Source organism: Gigantopelta aegis, chromosome 4 (genome assembly GCF_016097555.1).
Source record: "Gigantopelta aegis isolate Gae_Host chromosome 4, Gae_host_genome, whole genome shotgun sequence".
In the NCBI taxonomy this organism is placed as follows: Eukaryota; Metazoa; Mollusca; class Gastropoda; order Neomphalida; family Peltospiridae; genus Gigantopelta; species Gigantopelta aegis.
Window position 1 is genome coordinate 31,743,979 of NC_054702.1, and position 19,827 is coordinate 31,763,805.

Below are 19,827 nucleotides of genomic sequence, written 5' to 3' on the forward strand. Positions count from 1 at the left end.
GAGGCCTGCAAAAATCATATTAAAAAAAACCCCATCCCATGTAAAAAGAATGTATGAGAATGCTTTTCAAGTTGCACAATCTTGAGACGAAGATTCCTTTTGTAAAACAAGTAGTCGCATGAAATGTGAGAATATACAAATATAAGCAAGAGGAATAGGAAATCCAAAAATGTTTATTTAAGTGGGTAGGTTATTTCAGTGCTATACATTCCTACAATTACAATGCAAACACTTATCCACAATATGCAAAACAAAGTAAGTTGTGGCACTTGGGGTAAGCTTGTATGTTAAGACAAGTCATGATAAATAAATATAGTCATGACACAAAAACCACATTTTGTCATTTCTGTGCAGATATCCGAAACAGTAGGTGCAAGCCACATACAAAACACATTTCCTCCAAATAATGCTCAACCTGTGTACCAATACTTATAAAACATGTTTAGGGAGATGTTTCCATAGCAACCAACATATATAGATAGATCCCAGTAAGAGAAAAAAACATCACAGTGTTAAAAACTCATTACTTCATATCTTCAATACATTAACATTTGATACTATAATCAAACTGCAGAATATAATATGTTCAATTTCTATTGGATTCAAAAAGGGGGGGGGGGGGGGGGGGGAATTTTATTTTCTTAAAAGTAGACATTTTATGTGGAAAATAGTTTACTAGAAGTAAATTTTTTGGACCTGAATTCTAAAAAAAAATTAAGGTCTTGTAAAAAAAGAAAAAGGTTTACCATTATTTAAATATCATTCAGCCTGGGTTTATTTATATATTTTTTTTTAAGTAATCAAATACAAAATTAATTTGTAAAATGTTAGCAATTATTGAGATACTACATTCTAAGTAAATTACAAATTAGATGATGGATGAACCATCAGCATTTTTAATTTTTGTATGAATTGATCAAAATGTCAGGAATTGAAACTGACCCTGATTTACCTTGTTATTGTGCTCCGAATGCTTGAAATGCCGTATTTGAACACTGAAATTAAAAAAATTCTTAGGGATGACTGTCCCCGAATCTCATTTAAGCAGTCTGGTCATCTGGACCCTTGCATTTGTCTCCGCCGGATCATTGGACTGAGTGTGCACCCCCCCACCCCACCCTCACTTTCAAATACACTATGCGGGCCCTGTGAATACTTGAGAAAGATGCCAAAAGAAACTGAATATAATATATTCGACAAAAGCTACATCACATACACTGCAATTCTACTGTAGTTCTCCACAAAGAGATGCTCTCATGCCATACTCTAGTTTTTGACCACTGTGTCAACACAGACATCAACTGCCGTACATGAAATCTGTTCAGCAAAGGACAACTTTTAAGTAGAATATTCTTCCTTGATGGTTCGGTTTTAGGTCAACAATGATTTGATGTCCTTCTAAAACAACACTCTATGTAGTGGGAGCCGAGATTATTATAAGCCATCTAAAGCACCATATATGGATGACCCTCAGCATGGTAGCTGCCTTTATGCAAATGCATATGGTAATAATTCAACTGTGGGCAAAAACAACCAAAATGATTAATGGAAATCATGTTCCCAGATTTGTTTGACTGAGCAAGTGTTAGCAGTGATAGTAGCCAACATTCAGGATCAGCTAGACGACTCAACATTAATTTGTTTTCTACTCTACCAGAAACAATGCCCCCCCCCCATCCCCTTCCAACCGCCCTTAGTAAAAACTGCTAAGCTTTAATATAAACATGGCTGGTCTTCACTGTTAATCAGTTTACAAATTTAACATTTTAATTATAATTAGTGATCAGTATTTTTAAAATCCTAGTTATGGTCAAATATTGGTTATTTTATAAAGTATTTCAGTGCAGGTAATAATATTGCCATCGTGAGCCATGATGCAAGCCTGGGATCCAACATGTCACCCCAGGGCAAATCACTGCCATTGTTTGGTCCAAACTGTGGATACAATGTTGTCATAGCAACAAAGCCACAAAGCGAATTCCAACAGATGGCAGGAATGCACATCCACCATGGCCACACTAATGACAAAATTAATGTTTGCCACAGGCTCCAACCAGTTTTGAAATCCAAAGAAAACCCAGTGTAGAACACAACTTGGTTGGCTAAAGTGTAATATTCTAATATTAAATTCACCACTTGACTACCAGAGTAACTCTAAAAAAAATAGACGAGCGTCGATTGACAAAAACAGCCTGTGGTCTACACATTTACGAAAACAATTCAAATTAGTGACCTGCTGACTTTCTAGACCCAATATATTAATTTGTTTATATAACTCAATCTGGCCATACGTCTTGTTACTTAAACTCTTTAACTAATCTAGCAGATATTCTTTAATTTATATAGTTTATCTTTTTTTAAATGCTACAAGTTAATGTTGAGCCAGAAATCTGAAAATATTTTTGGTCTCATGCAATAGTATAACATGTACAATGCATATGGGATCGATTATATCAAAACCCAATATACAAAGTACACATTACCACTCTGCGCAGTGAGGTCTATTGCGTAGCCGACAACAACAAAAGGACCGACTTCCTTCAGCAAACATTGCAATAGACCCAACTGCACAGAGTCAAAAACACAAACATCCAACACACAACACCGATGATCAGATATGTAAGAGTAGGAGCATGGTCTGTGTGAGATGACATCATGCAAACCACGGGTCCAGCATGTCACCCGTGGGGACAAGAGAGAACCTGCTTCCAGACGGCCCACAGGTTACGTTGCCATGACAGCATGGCCTGGAGGTCGTGAAGAGAACAAGGTCACGGCCACATATGCAATGATGTCAAACAGAACAGCCAATGCAATAACAAGTTGTCAGGTGTAAGCTGTCTACGAGCAATCTTTCTGCTCAGCTTGAAAGCACATGTTGATCATACAAGCCTTGGATCCAACGTGTCATCCAAAGTGAATCGAACATCCAGACCAGGCTAGGTGAAAGGTAAAAATGAATTTAAAAAATCATCCGACCTTCACCTGAGAACTAGACTGGTTGACGATTACTGATGTACAATGTTCAAGCACTTACAGCCGATGGCAAGAAAGATTTCATGTGTACAACTCGTTAAATTTTTAAAACATTTTTTAAAGCTAAGCTGTATTTTACTGTGACAAAGTGACAATAACACACTAGGTGTGTCATTGTAAGCCTTCCAAGAGATACCATTATTAACAAGAAACTGCTGTTGAAAATGAATCTTCCAAAGCTCGAGAGGCTGGCTAAGGAAGTACTGTACTGGTTTTACATACTGAAAAAGGTTCACACTTTTATTCATTCAACCTCATACGTGCTTTCATTCTCAACATTAACAACACAAACAGCACGCTGCACATAAAACAAATTATCTCGTGTCGAGATCACAGCATTACGAAACACATTGTATAAAGGGTTTTAATATAATAAATAATTTCCACATGAAAATGTACAACAATATATACAAATTGCATGAATATATAATCTATATAAATATATACATATTTCTGTCTTAAAAAAAAATCTTTGAAGATGAAATGAAAACAATTTCGATTAACAAATAATCTCAGATTTTAAAAATACAATTTAAGGGCATGCGCCACAAAGCAGCATTCTGCTTACAGACGAGCTCTATATCAAACTTGGCACGTAGTGTCACACAAATCGATGGAACTTCAATGATTTCAGTATAAGAAACTAGTATTTAGTTGTATTTTACCAAGTGTGCAACTATGCGCTAACAAACGATAGATGGATGTGCAGGTTTAATAATTCATTTTGTCTACGTCAACTAATACCAAAACCTTGAGTTTAGACAGAGCTGGAAAATGCTAATTAAATTAGTTTTTTACACTTCATGATAAACTGAATGACCAAAATGGGAACCAATCAAATCATTCGTAAAAATTACCCTTGCTTACCCTTGCTGCTGAATGTCATGTGTTTGAATAACACTACCATTCCCTCACACACCCACATAACCTAAACCTGATTAAGAAATACCTAGCATAATATATAAATTTTCAGTGTACGGTTAACAGTATCACATCATCAATATCTTGTCATCGTCTTTAGAGTCCAATGGTGGAAGTTTTAATTTTAACATCTGCATGCAAGTTAACTGGTGAAATTTAAATTTAAATAAAGTTATTCTTTTGTCTTTTAACTTAGTTATTTCAAAATAATCCTAAGCATTCTCTGTGTATTAAGAGCCCAATAGTGTAAGGTCCAGTTGAATGTATTAAGTTTATTAAACAGTGACCTTGAATGCTCACATACATTTTTGCACTGTGTCTTATGGTAGAAGCTCGAGGTCAGATTTGCCCCTAGTAATTCTAACATCATCTACTAAATCTGTAATTACCTTTCATACTGCTGTCCAACCCCAAACAATTCAAATTGTGTTTAATAATTTTGTTTTAAATCAACTTCCTAGAGTAACATACTTTTTCATTTTCAAAAACATAATTAACAGACATAATTATTTAGTTTCTGGATCTTCTAGTACTAATTGTAGTAATATATTAATAATCATGCATAATTAGTCATTAGACCAAATAGTTTCCTAAAGTAAATCTTAACTATCACAAAACATCTTTAGAAACTTAGTAACCAGCATGTTACAATTAAGACAATGCATCCTAATGCCATTATTATTAGAAATACGAACTTGAAAAAGTAATTTTATCTGCAGATTTTCACATTTCCCAAATCCAGTAGAATATTCACTGTAAATATCTGTTTAGAGTTTGTACTAGAAGTGATGCATGTTTTCTTGTGACCTTGCGTTAACTTAATACAGTTATATCACTAGTTGTTCAAAGAGGTTTTTTCTTTCTGCATTACAGATTGTTATTATGGAAGATTTACAAACATCAGAAAGACATGGAATTACCACTGTAACCTACTTTGAAAATGGTTTAAGCATAAGGAGAAAATTTCTCAAGACTTAATTTTGAGGAGCATTTTCTCACACTAACATGATTATATGGTGTAGTATTTGTAATTATTTAATTAATCTCTCTCGAAATAGTGTTTGAAAAAAAAAATTCAAATTGAAGTCTCATAAAAGTACAAAGCAGATTGCTGATGAAAGCAAAAATAAAAATAAAACAAAACATCATCTAATCTATTGACAATCATATCACTACATCTAGTAAAACACTAATTTTCACAAATGTCTTTCACTTTAGACTTTTTAATATCACATTTTGCTCATGGGGGGAAAAGAAAAAAAAAAGTTGGTTGTTATGGAAACATTTGACCTATATAGCACCTTGGTAACAGGTTTGAAACACCTTGACCTTTCAAGACCTCGGCTGACCAGCCTGCACCCAGTGATCTGCGGGGGAAAAGACTTAGTATACGTACTCCAATCTAGTAACAGCATAACGAGAAGTAATTACATAACTAATCTACAATATCATAAGCCACACAGTCTGCTTTGATAAAAAATAAACTTGTATTCACTGTTCATTACGAAAAGAAACACACAACAATGCCGTACATTAAAAATAACAAATGTCCTAATCTGTTTCACTTGCAACAGATCTCTTGGCTTTGTTGTGTCGGGTGCATGTCGCCGCGGGCGACGGTCGAACCTCTCCTGCTTCATCTGGTATGTTGGCAGTGAAAGTTATCTGCTCCTTGATTAAGCCACATACTTATTAAGAAGGTTCATGCAGTTAAACGAGAACCTTAAAAACCTTTACGAAAAACAAAATCGAAAAAAAGAGAGAGAGAGAGGAGAAATAAAGAAAAAATAACCACATAAAAAGGCAAAAGAACAAAAAAAAGCACTTAACAACCCATATAGTGGTGTGTTGAAGTTTTCCCCCCGAAATTATACAAAAACAGAAATCTAAGAAATGTTTCTTTCTTTGTAATATGTTTTTGTCATTTTTTTCCTCCATAAATTGATCAGATTCTGAACGAATTCTACACAAAATCACAGCACTGTTTTTTCAAAAAAGCACTATTTCAGCTCCAGAACCAATGTCAAGCCCTATGAAAAATGTCTTCTAAATAAATACCAGCCATCTCAACTATATAAATAACATAGACAAAGCCTTTAAATATTGTACAAATGACCATGGGTGTCCTCGTTTGAAATAAACTTCAAATCAAACACAGCTAACTGGGGCCAAAGGAATAAACACACAGTGTCTATGTAAGATGAGGGAAATCATTTAAGAGAAATGGGAAAAAATTTGGTTAACAATGCACGCACACAAAAAAAAAAAAACTGAAAAAAAAAATCTGAAAAAAGGAGAATCATATGTTCATGTCAAATTATATAAACTATAACTGCCAACATACAACAGCAAATAGGAAACCTTGCATAGGAGGGGTCCCTCGTAGCTTGTGTTGGGTTCCCCAGGAGGGTCCTCACTGAGAGAATGTCATGGGGAATAGGTTTGTGGAACACTTGGAAGACATACATGGCACGGGACGAGTGCCTCAAACACTAAAACGCTTGGCTTCTTCATCACGTCGGACTGCTGCTGCTGGACGAAATATCATTCAGCGTGGTATATAGCAATCAAAAGGGCTATCTTTTCTCTCATGCTTTTTTGAAAGACAAAAAAAAAAAAAAAAAATCATGAGGAAAAAGGCTGACTACAGCATGGTCTTTTTGTTTACTTAGACAGCTTGCTTATCACACGGATTAAAGCTCCATTTTCTTCTCGCAGTCGGTTGTTGTCCGATTTCAGGCTGTCCATTTTCTGAAAAGACATTGACGTGAAAAATAGATTATTAACATACATTTTTGGTTTTGAAACGCTACTGTTTGAAGAAACGCCACTGTAAAATTAAATGAACACCTGTAAATAAGCGTTTTATAATTCTGTAAATCAGCAATATTTAATGAAGACACATTAGCTTGGTACAAGTTTGAAATGTGTACACCTCGTACAAGCCCAACATTAGATGGCAGATGTAAGGAAAACTAAACATTAATTGAAGTTTAAAGTTTGTTTTGTTTAATGGCACCACTAGAGCACACTGATTTATTAATCATTGGCTATTGGATGTCAAACATATGGTCATTTTGACAGTCATAGATAGGAAACCTGCAACATTTTTCCATTAGTAGTAAAAGATCTTTTATATGCACTATCTCACAGACAGGATAGCACATACCACAGCCTTTGATATACGAGTCATGGTGTACTGGCTGGAACGAGAAATAGCCAAATGGGCCCACCGACAGGGATCGATCCTAGACTGACCGCGAATCAGGTGTGGGCTCTACCACTAGACTATGTCAAAAAGAATGAAATAGCAATGTTTTGAACAAATATTAGTTTGAAAATAAAAAAATAATAAATCTAAAAATCATGTCAAATTAAGAGTGACGGTAATGACATACATGTCAGCTTTTTGGTAGTAGTGGGTTTACACTTTATGGTCCTCCAATCAAAATAATGCATAAACTATATAATCTAATTTAGTTTTCACACATTCAAATGTAATATTTTATTATGAGGATCAAGAAAGTTAGACTTTAAGAAAAAAAAAACCTGCTGATTATTATGAATGCCTTTTGGACCTCCAATTGTAAAATCACCCGTTAACCCTATGTTTAATGAAAATTACATAATTGCAGTAACAACTGCATATGCATTTCATGTTCATCAAAATTAACCATATACACAAAAAATACTGCTGTGTGTATTTGACACAAAATGGGGGTATTTTAAAAAATATTTTTATTAATTTTATTAGGACCTTCAGTGCCACAAATATAGACATCAAGGGTTGTTTTCTGCATTTGTTTATTAGACACATAAGGTGATGCCACACAATATGAGTGTCTGGTACGGGAATAGCTGATTGCATAGTAACTGGTGAAATTGTAATTTGTTGTGTCACAATTAGCTATTCTCATACGATGCACTCACATGGCACAATATTTCATGAGAACTGTTCTGTTCATGTGTCAGTTACGCAACTTTAAAATCATGAGTACCGCCAATTGGTTATGTGCCACATTGTGGTGAACAATTACATTCTAAAATTAAATGTATATATATGAAAGTGAAGATCAGTTTATGTTTTTAAATACATTTGAACGACCAATGTAGCACAGAACCGTAGTTCAAGTGTTTTAAGATTAACCTATCTAGACATATCTCAACGGTTATGATAACTATATTCACGTACCCAAACAATCAGTTACCTAAGTAAAACTCTCGTGAAATGACTTCCGATTACCTAAGATTTCGAAATATTGTCCCCTACTCATAGAGTTCACTGTCACCAACAGTTAAACTTCTGTTGCATTCAGTATAAAGTATTATAGTGAAATCCACTTACATACAAAATATATCAACTGATCCTTGTTTTGAGTAGTATATATCTACATTTATTGTATAACTTACCCATAATATCCATATCGTAAACCCATTTGATATTTACCATTATTAACTCAGTTAACATTTTCCTGTCAATGGGTCATTTGTTTACAGCCAACAAGACTTGTATACCTGAGCATAACGTTTTAATGAGATTTAGTTGAAGAAGTTTGTTTTGTTTAACAACACCACTAGAGCACACTGATTTATTAATCATCGGCTATTGGATGTCAAACATTTGGTAATTCTGACATAGTCTTAGAGAGAAAACCCGCTACATTTTTCCATTAGTAGCAAGGGATATTTTATATGCACCATCCCACAGACAGGATAGCACATACCATGGACTTTGATATACCAGTCATGGTACACTGGTTGGAATGAGAAATAGCCCAATGGGCCCACCAACGGGGATTGATCCTAGACTGATCGCGCATCAAGGGAGCCCTTTGAGATTTAGTTGAAGCGCATGACATCAAACTACATTTGTGCAATGAAAGTTTGTTTTGTTTACCGACACCCCTGGAGCACATTGATTAAGTAATTATTGGCTATTGGATGTCAAACATTTGGTAATTTGTAGTCATCAGAGGAAACCAGCTACATTTTCCTAATGCAGCAAGGGATCTTTTATATGCACTTTGCCACACGGTGCACTGGTGGGATCGAAAAAAAAACCAATCAGCTGAACAGATTCACTGAGATGGTTTGATCCTGCAACGCAAGACCTCAGGCGAGTGCTCAACCAACTGAGATAATAATCGGGATGATGCCATGTTACCGGTAAGACGATTTGATTTACAAATTAAACTATTATTTTAGAAGTGTTATAGGATAAATAGAATTCGCTACTCATGATTTTTAATGTGTAAAATATCAACCTTGTCAAGTTAATTGGTATTTGTCTTGGCAGAGCCTTAACAAATACTAATTAACATAGACTCGAGATATTTTCTATATTAAAAAACACTTGTGACGAACCTTTTATGTATATTCAGCTTTTATGATCCTTCTAATATAGATAGAGAATCTGGCTGGCAGAGTGAAATGTCTTGCCTTCAGGACAACAACCACCTGTCCTCTGATGTAAGTGTCATGTTCCTAAAGACAATCAATGACCATGCCCTACCGTCTGTGGAAAACATTAATATTAGTGACTCCCATCATTCTGGTTAAATCTGTAAACCAACTTCCATTTATGTTTTCACAAGAAATGTGTCATAAACACACAGAGAAGAACTCGTAACAACTAAAACACTAAGCTTAAATAAGCAGAAAGAGTCAGCTGAAAATTCAACAAAACGATTAATATTCCAAACAGAGTAAGAGGCACACTGTAGCTTCAGGCAGCTAACAGCTGAAATATAAATTAATGTGGTAAAATAACAAAAGTAGTACATATATTAATAATTCTACTTACTAAGAGTTAGTCTTACATAAACTAGAAACAGCAGCACATGTTAGACAAATCAGAAAAATTAAGAAGGGGTTAGGAATGTCTATGATGAAGTAAACTATGCAAATTTCCCATAGTGGTCTACATAAGACAAAACTGGAAGACACATGAATATTTTTCGGGGTCACAGGTCCCCTGGTCAACACCCCTTGTATCTGCCTCTGAAATGCTACCAATTTACCAATAATGCAATTATGCATGAAAAGTTACTTTAACATATAGAGTGAAATAACTGCTAATGAAATATAATTATATAGGCATTGGAAGATGCCAGCAACTTGGGTGGGGCAGTTATATTAATCTGCCTTTCAGCTGGAGGTTGGAAGGGAGTAATGCATAATCTTCAGCATTGAGGGGGCAGTACTTTCTGTATCTCCATGCTGCCAACACCTATCAGGTTTTATTGCCTGTTTCTAGACTCTGATAATCAGCATCTTCCCTCCATTCCTCATAAGGTATGTCTTTTTTAAAATTCCAATTAGGAACTAAACAATTCCAAATTTGAAAGTAAATAATTTTTTTTTTTATTATTATATAAAAATATTTTTTGAAAATTTATGTATCGTAACACTTGACAAACACCCCTTCCTCACCCATAACATTGCATAACGCAAAATAGATATATTAATTTTAATAAATACAAGTATATGTATATTATTACTCTTTTAAATTGTAAAATAACGCTAAAATTCAAAGCCATGGGTTTCAAGTCAAAGTTTAGAAATATCCAGGTGATAATTTTACAAGAAATTCACTACGAAATACACCAGGATAGTATTTGAAAGGCTTAAATAAATTTACAAACTAATAATGTTTTACAATTTTTAGTTAATTGAGTCTTTTTTTCTTCTTTTTCCTTTTTCAAAAGAACTAACCAATACATTCCAGTTAAATTAAAATCCATTTGAAGCCATTAAAATTAAGTCATCAAAGAATTATCTTCCAAATAGTCTGTCTTTATTGTATTCATAAAATACAAATAAAAAGCTTGTAGCAAATTAGAATCACTTTCATCACGATGAATTGTAATAAACACCAAACTGTATTCCTCTTATTCAGTTTTGGTAGATTTGCACAAAATTTAAAAACATGATCTGATGAGCACATAATAGCAGAAATTCATTAAATTGGTGAAATGTCACATCCGAAGTAAAACACAGGTCAGAAACCCCCAATCTGCTTGCTTAGACAGAAAATACACAACCCCATCCACAAACTGGAAATATGGGTTAGCTACATGTGTTATGAAAATAATCACATACTAAAGGACGATATTTTAGAAGTTTTTCTATATACATGTAATTAAACCATTTTCAAGTGAATAAAACATCTTTTAGTATAACTTTTAGTTTCTAATAATAAAATCAGTAATCTATCAGTCAATGAATAAAATATCTCATGATTTATTTCGGAAAGTAAATAATATTAATTCTACAAAATAACAATGTGTTTTTCGAGACCAACATTATCTTGAATATTCAAAACAACCACTCTCAAAGTGTGTAGAGTGACACAATAAAATCAACCTTGGGGTACAGAACAGGATACTAAACTTGTTACCAGTTAGTATAGTATGCATACTGTGTTTACTAATGGAAATTATTTCAGGCAGGATACACAATATAAAACTGAACAATATCTTAACTGTAGTCACGTAAATATACGAGGAAAAAATTCCCTTTAAAATGAAAGGGAAATTTCATTAAGTAGGTCAACCTTTACCTTCGTCTTTATGTTGGTGTGACAGTTTTGTTCAGTATATTTGTTGCGACATAAGTTTTTTCATAAATATTATTTCTGAACTTACTATTAGTGCTAACTCATGATTATTTCACTTAATTAACATAATAACAAGTTATATCTCTCTCAACTGAGTAGCTGTTAAGCATGAATTCCACCAACTTACTAATAATACAAGTCGCATAAAACAATATTAAGTTTCTGAATGCTGTATGAAATCTGACAAACCTGTAGATGGTAAAAAAGTACATTATGATCAAATTGAATAAAATTGCTAACACAATGGTAGACACCTAACCAAAGAGTAGAAAAAAAGCATTCTGAGGAGACAGCTAAAGCAATACACGTCCTTAACTGGTCCCAACAAATTTTCTTATTTCTTAAGTTCAAGGGCCACAACTCTGTGAAAAAATATATGGGCCAGTCCTTATGAAAGTCCAACTTTATCTGTAATTTTATATAATAAAGCTACATGTATACACAAAATATCAGCTCAGTATCTCGAGGTACTGCAAAAAGACAGAAAAAGAAGAGTCTCTTAAGTCAGGGCTTCTAGATTATGGTAGCCCCACTCCTATGGCTAGTGATATTCAATGTTGGGCTAGTAAATAACTACTACTGATATGCCCAATGGCTAATGAATTGTTTTTGGTTAAATGTTGCAGTTAAGTCTATTTTGTAAATATGAATATCCTGCTCTCACCACACCCAAAATGTTAGTGTTTTTAAGCTCTATCTCCCTCTTTAGGTGACATATCCAATTATTACTATTATTTAGTAAAATTGTATTAACTTAAAAGTAATGTAGGGCTAGTGAATTTTGAATTAAAAGAAATCACTGATCCCATGACTAGTCTCAATTCTCAGCTCTAATGCTTTCTTAAGCCCACCACTCGCAATGTAACCTCTTAATCTTCCTCAATACTACATTACCTTCTAGCATCTATTACTTCACCAAAAGAGTTCTTCTACTGCTTCAAACTTACAGATTACAAAATCAAAAACATTTTTATTCTAAAGACTGAAAAAAAAAATCATCCTTAAACAGATGGAAGAAAATTCTTCCTTCAAATATTGTCAAATATTATACTCTTCAAAAAAAGTAACGCAAAAATGAAATTTTCCTAATAAATATGGATGTGTGGAAACATTGTGTTCCGAATGCTAAGTATGTTGTGTAATGGAGTGTACCAAATGCATTTTCACCAGCAAAGTTGTTCGGAATTTGATGACCTTGAAGACAGGTGTGAAAAAGTTAACAATCGCAAAACCGCACCTGTGGTCAATTCAGCGATTTGAACGGTTGGCATGGTGTGCACGTGCAAGAGGCACAAGAAGCCCCATAAAAGTGCAGGGTTCAGGACTTAGCTGTATTCAGTTTAAAATTGTCAGCGTAGCTTTCACAATGCCAAGACTGAATGAAGCACAGAGGAACAACGCCGTCGGACAATTGGAAGCAGGCGAATCCCAATCAGAGGTTGCGAGGCTTTTCAATGTGTACCCTAGCACCATTTCAAAATTATGGATCCGCTACCAGTCGCATGGATCAACACGTGACCTTCGCAGATCCGGTAGACCACGTGTCACCACTCCTGCCCAGGATCGCTACATCCGGTTGCGCCACCTACGCCAAAGGACGACCACGGCTACCTCCACTCAATCTGCAATACCGGGACTGCGTAGGATCTCTGACCAGACTGTCCGGAACCGTCTACGAGAGGCAGGATTGCGACCCAGACGTCCTGTTAGAGGCGTGATTTTAACCCAGAAGCATCGACAGCTTCAACTACAATGGTGTCAAGCACACAGGGTATGGCCTCAAAGACGATGGAGACACGTGTGGTTCAGCGACGAATCGCGATTCATGCTCCGCAGACAGGATGGAAGGGCACGTGTCTACCGCCAAAGAGGTGAACGTTTTGCACGCAATTGCATACAGGAAGTGGACAGATTTGGTGGAGGAAGTGTGATGATGTGGGCAGCCATCTCTTACAACGCCAGGACAGACTTGGTGCACATCAGGGGGAACTTGACAGCACAGCGCTATGTGGACGAGATCTTGCGCCCGTACGTCGTCCCTAACATGGCCAACGGCAACACTGTTTTCCAGCAGGACAATGCCCGTCCTCATACAGCGCGCATCACCACAGCCTTCCTAGCAAACAACAACGTCAATGTTCTTCCATGGCCCTCCAAATCCCCAGATTTAAACCCAATCGAGCATTTGTGGGATGAACTGGATAGACGTTTGCGACGACGACAACCCCAACCTCAGACACTACAACAGCTGGCTCTCATGGGGGTCACACTTGTTACTGACTGTACTACGTGACGTCAAATGGGACCTTGGGAACTTGGATGGCTGTTACAACAGCCTCTGTCAATGTTGTTTATCTGTGTCAAATTGCAAGTTTCTGCCATGTTTCTTTCATGTATTAAACGATTTAGAAACATACAATGAAAATCTGGCTTTGCGTTACTTTTTTTGAAGAGTATATTATGATCAACAATATACCCTCACCTTATAAGAAGATACAAATTCAGTTTAAATTATGTCTGTGTTTATGTCCAATTAAGGTTCAAGTATGCTGCACTGGACAAACACCTCAGCTATCTGGGTTGTCTGTGCAGGACAATGGGTTAATGGTTAGTTATTAGTGGTTAGTCAGAGAGAAGTCGGTGTAGTGGCTTTACCCCATCCTGCTGAGCCACTGAAACTCACTCCGAGTGAGAGTCGGTACCTGGATGCGAACCCAGCCTCTCCAATGGCTTAACCACTACACTACTGAGTCTGGCAGGATAGAAATAATCTGTAGCCGTTTAAGTAACATAAACCGTATCTCACTTATGGCTCATTTGAAAATTACTGTCATGATGTCCTATTTATAAAACAATTTTCATGTAAAGTCTACTCAAAACATATACTGCCTGAAAGATTAGCTTATCTTCAGGAGTCGGTTCCTTGTCACACATTTAAATTTTACCTTTGTCTTTTACAGTTTTTAAGTGTTTTCTGAAGTAATGTTGACAATGCTTCAACATGTACACTAATTACACTATAATAGTTTGAGTAATTATGTATAACAAAGTATTAAGAAGCTTCCTAATCCATCCCCCATTAAAAAGTGAGGAGGCTACAGTGTCTTATAAAAAAGGTCAATGACCTACATTGTGCAGAATCCAAGGAGGGACTGTAAACACTATTTGTAAATAAATAACTAAGAGGTTGCTAATGCATATAAAAAACATATGACTAAACGCATGTTTAACAACACCCCACCAAGAACAAAATTAATGTTTAACAACACCCCACCAAGAACAAAATTAATGTTTAACAACACCCCATCAAGTATAAAAAATTGGCTACTGGGCAATCTTTTCAATTTAAGTACTTAAAATGCTTATACTAGTATCTGGTACTTGTCGAAACTACATATCAAAATTAGGACACACTTTATGTAGACAAGAGTATTTAAGAACCTTGGAGGGTCCCCGAGTTTACAAACCATCTTAAACGACTTACAGGTCACGGACCTATTCCATGCAGAACCAGGAGAGACCTGAAAATGGGGAGGTGAGCCGGTTACCTGACCCATGATTCCAAAATGGTTGTCGTGGCTAGTAACAGCTGTGATGCTACAGACTTGAGCATGCCGAAGTATTATAAATGAATATGATGTAGGAGGGTCATGCTGGGGCCAAAACCGTCAGTCTGATTCAATTCCAATCTAACATGCCGCGTCGCTGTTATGTCCAAGATCCAGTTTCAACTAGCCTAGGTTCCAATACCAATAACTCACGTGTACCCTTCATTAACATCATTTTAGTTAATAACTTACATAGGCTCCCCCCCCCACCCACCCCCAACTATGTTTTGTTCCAGTTATATCTATTTAGTCCTAAAAGAATGATGTATTTTTTCACAAAATATTTCCCTTCAAATTTCTGCCCAATATTTTTTGTTGTTCTGTGTTCAGCTATTTTATTTCACTTCGAAAATTACCCTTCTGTATATATACAGCATGTTTTGGAATTAATAAATGCTTTACCTTCATGCCATTCCTTAACTCTCTGCATAAACATATACATTGGCTAGTGATGGTAATGAACTGTATGAGAATTATATTCTTTAGTCAAATGTTTACAATAAAAAAAAAATTATCAATTGCAAAATAGCTCTCAATATAGTGAAATGTAATTTTGGTAGAACCATATATCCAAATATTGTAAGAAACCTACTGCTGTTACCCCAAACTTGACCCACAGTCTACACAGTCTATCCCCCAGTGTGCTATATTTACATCTCTGTTATATTTATAACTCTATCATATATAAATAGCTGCCAGTCATCACAAACAGCTGTTGGTATTAACAGGAACATCGGCACAGCTGAAACTAGAACCCCAGTGTAATGGAAGGTTAGATTGGATTTTAATCAAGCCTGCAAACTGTTGTCAGGGTGCCAAAATAAAAAAAGAAAGAAAAAAAAAACTTCTGTAAGTACAAACTGAGCACCTGAGCGAGCCATACAGACCATTACCTATTTGGATAATTTGGCTACGACCCGGGTCAGAGCCCGATTTTCCTCCTTAAGTTTAGTATTATCTGCTTTAATTTTCGCCATATGCTGTAAAAGTAGAAATTAATTATTCATCAAAGAATTACTGACAACACAATCCCAACCACTTATGGGAATGAAAGCATACAAATAGTCGCAACATATACATTACTCATTTATCGGTGTACTTCCAGTATTTCCACCCCCCCCCCCCCCCCCCATGTTTGTTTGTTTGTTTTAAAATTTCAATTATTGGTAATTCCAATTAGCCTCTACAAGGCATAGTGTGCAATAAATTCTTCTTTTATATATGTAAATTTGCCACATATTTCACGTGCAGAAAGTTACCTAAATACTGCTTGCCTGTAAGTTGTAACATGTTAGTGGCAGATAACCCTTACGTGTTTCTGATGATTTTTTTCTAGATATACATCATTAGCTGCCCTTCAACAATATTTGCACCAAAAAACCTGGAAAGATGTGTTTGTCAATAGTGTCTGATTGTCCCCCATGACTTACTAGCTGTACTTGGGCAATAATCTCATCTGATTCCTGTTTTGTATGCTTTTGAAATCTTATTAAGGATAGTAGTTTCAGATAACAAATAAAGCAAAGGAAAAAGCACTACATCCATGTTGATTTAGATTTATGTTCAAGACCATATATAATTTTCTTGCAAAGAAAGTGTAAGGCTCATATATCTAGTGAAAAAAATAAACAAACAGAATGTTTTCTGGGAATAAGAAACGTAACTAAGATAAAACAAGTTTAACACAAAGTGCTCATCACTTACTTTTAACTCCTCTTCTAGTTCAGAGAGTTTACGTTCCATTGCCCTTTTTTCCTGAAATAACACACACATAATATTCAAGTTAAACAAAGAAGGAAATATTTAACCCATGAAATGTAGATTAACACAAGATATCAGACATTAACTGTCAGCTGTAGATACCGAATGTGAGACTGACAATGAGGATAAAACCGTCTGTTTCAAGTCCCCTCTTTCTTCGACAGGATAAAACCCTCTCATTACAGGTCCCTCTTTATCCGACAGAGGATAAAACCTCTGTTACAAGTCCCTCTTTATCAGACAGAGGATAAAACCTCTGTTACAAGTCCCCCTTTCTCTGACAACAGGCTAAAACCTCTGTTACAAGTAGCCTTTTATCCGACAGAGGATAAAACCCTCAATTACAAGTCCCCTCTATATTGGACAGTATAAAACTTGTTACACATGCTCTCTTTAAGATTAACTGACAGAAGATGAGTCCCTCTGTTACAAGTCCCCTCTTTCTTGGACAGATGATAAATCTTCTGTCAGGGAAGATAAAACTCTGTTACAAGTCCCCTCTTTCTCGGACAGATGAAGATAAAACTCTGTTATAAGTACTCTCTTTCCTTGACATGAGAAAATAAACCAACTCAATACAAGTTCTCTTTTCCCTTGACAATGCGGATAACTCTCCCCCCCCCCCCCCCTTGTTTCAAGTCCCCTCTTCCCCTGACACTTAGAATAAGCAGCAGCAGTACCCGTTTGTCTGAAGAATCCCTGGCCAACTCTGATCTCTTCATCACTCTGTCTAACTCGGCCTTGGCTTCTCGTAGTTCACGTTTTGTCTGTTCCAGTTCCTTCCGCAACCTCTTCGTTTCGGTCTCCTCGGTCTTTTTCAGCTGGTCAATTTCTTTTCGTAATTTGTCATTGGTTAACCTTTCCTCATCATATAACTGCAACACAGTTAAAATAGGATACTTATTAACATATGAAAATACAGGCCTGTAAGAACAATATCTGGAGTTGTGGGGGATCAATCTCTAGTGTGGGGATAACATTTTTATCTTTATTTATATAGAGCTGGACAAAATAAATAAAAGAGTACATTTTAGTCCTCGATAGAGGTACACAAGCCCCCACCCGATTCCTATAGGCCTGGAATATTATAGTAACTGACATACCAAGAGAGTAGTTTTTAATTACATAATAAAGTATCAAAACACAATAAACTATCATTTAAACATGTATATGATAATCAATAAAATTTATTTTAATGAGCAACTTTGTTACATTATACAGTGAAAACAGTGAGAAAAAAAAATCCATATCAAAGTACTAAAGCTGACTAAAAACATATTTAAAACTAGTATTCTAAAAAACATATTTAAAACTAGTATTCTAAAAAACATATTTAAAACTAGTATTCTAAAAAACATATTTAAAACTAGTATTCTATCTATAAAATTCTTACTTTAGTGTTTGTATAGCAGCTTTGTTACAGTATCAAAATCATTTATTTTTTGGTCCTGACCATTATAGGGGAGGGGTGTGTGATAAAGAGTTCAAAATTATGTGTCATTTTAATTCATAAATTAAATAGACACTTGAGGCCAATTTTAATCATATATTTATCACCCCAATATAATAATGTTGGTAAAATTACATCATGGTAACAGTAACTGTAACTGGATATGTACGTTAAGGGTGGATGGGGGAGTGGTTTAAGCATTACAAAAATAATACATGGGGGACAGGTGTACAAAATGGCCAGATTTTGTGTTATGTAATTGTTGTACAGTTTGATTGAGATGCACTGCAATTTAATATGTTATGTTTTACTGTCCTAGTAGCTGTTCATCATCTAATTATGAAGAGTGAGAGCCTTGGCCGTATCAGAGATGGGTGTTTTATTACAGCAGCGTGTCAGTTACACCACACTTCTGTTTTGCTGTTAATCAAAAGGCTGACTCACTTTCTTATCAAACATTTCAGACTTTATCAACATCCATAGCATGGGTGGATTTCAGTGTATGTGTGTGTATTTATGTGTAAATGTGTGTGTGTTTTGGTGTGTGTGTGCGCACTTGTGTGTGTGTGTGTGTGTGTGTGTGTGTGTGTGTGTGTGTGTGTGTATTTATTCATGAATGTGTGTGTGTACATGTCTGTGTTGTACATGTTTGTGTATACATGTATGTATGGACATGAACATGCATTTATGTATTTGTGTGGCAATCAAGAATCAGGTAATGTTGGGGGTTTTCTCTCTTTTCATTAGCTAAAAATTCTGTTTTTAATACATGTTTACCTTTTTATAATCTGTATCCAAAGCAGGGGTTGATCTGGAATACTCAGAATAGGAACTTGGACGATCTACTGTGGAACTGTATCGACCAGAACCATAGCGGGAGCCTATTGACTGAAAACACAAAACACACATTCAACAACTGGCAGCAACACAAGAAGTTGACACTGCAGGCCTCGCCATTTAAGAGGAGCTATCACTCCCGCTCACTTTTTGCACCCTTGTTTTGGCTTCATACACAATAAATATAGCATATCTTACAGTAATTTTATGTGAACTCCATATTTCGTAAAAGGTACAATTTTTTAATCACAAGATTTTCTTCAAACACTTTCAGGTGCATTAGTAATATTCCAGGGCTCGAACTTAACGGCGGCACCGACGGCAATTGCCATCGTTGAGATATAAATTGCCGTAGGTAGAGAGCATCACCGATGGCACTTTTGTGCTGTCGATAAAGCTCCTCAACAATGGCGAAATGTATACACCTAATGTACATTATCTGCCAATATTTAACATTTGCACATTTAAAAGGTGTCTACATATAACAAGATAGCCTTTCAGTCAGGTTTATTTGCTGTAAATGTCACTTTAAAAAAAATTGCCAGAGTGGACTGTTTCACCGATGGCCGTGGGAGACAAATTCTTAAGTTCAAGCC

At 35.7% G+C, this 19,827-nt stretch overlaps 1 protein-coding gene across 9 annotated transcripts in view; it reads right to left on the minus strand.

The window, feature by feature from the left end:
- Positions 1–157: 157 nt before the first annotated feature.
- LOC121370381 (protein phosphatase 1 regulatory subunit 12A-like) overlaps positions 158–19,827 on the minus strand; it is a 94,775-nt gene continuing 75,105 nt past the window's right edge. For 8 of the 9 annotated variants that reach the window (XM_041495564.1, XM_041495568.1, XM_041495567.1 and 5 more), the window contains 4 exons: positions 19,172–19,282; positions 17,625–17,819; positions 16,888–16,938; positions 158–6,708 (listed from right to left, as the gene is read on the minus strand). In XM_041495564.1, the coding sequence (XP_041351498.1) occupies positions 6,622–6,708; positions 16,888–16,938; positions 17,625–17,819; positions 19,172–19,282 (444 nt within the window). In that variant the 3' untranslated portion in view covers positions 158–6,621. Of the gene's footprint in view, positions 6,709–16,076; positions 16,164–16,887; positions 16,939–17,624; positions 17,820–19,171; positions 19,283–19,827 lie in introns of all 9 variants that reach the window. The other variant, XM_041495561.1, reaches the window with a different exon arrangement.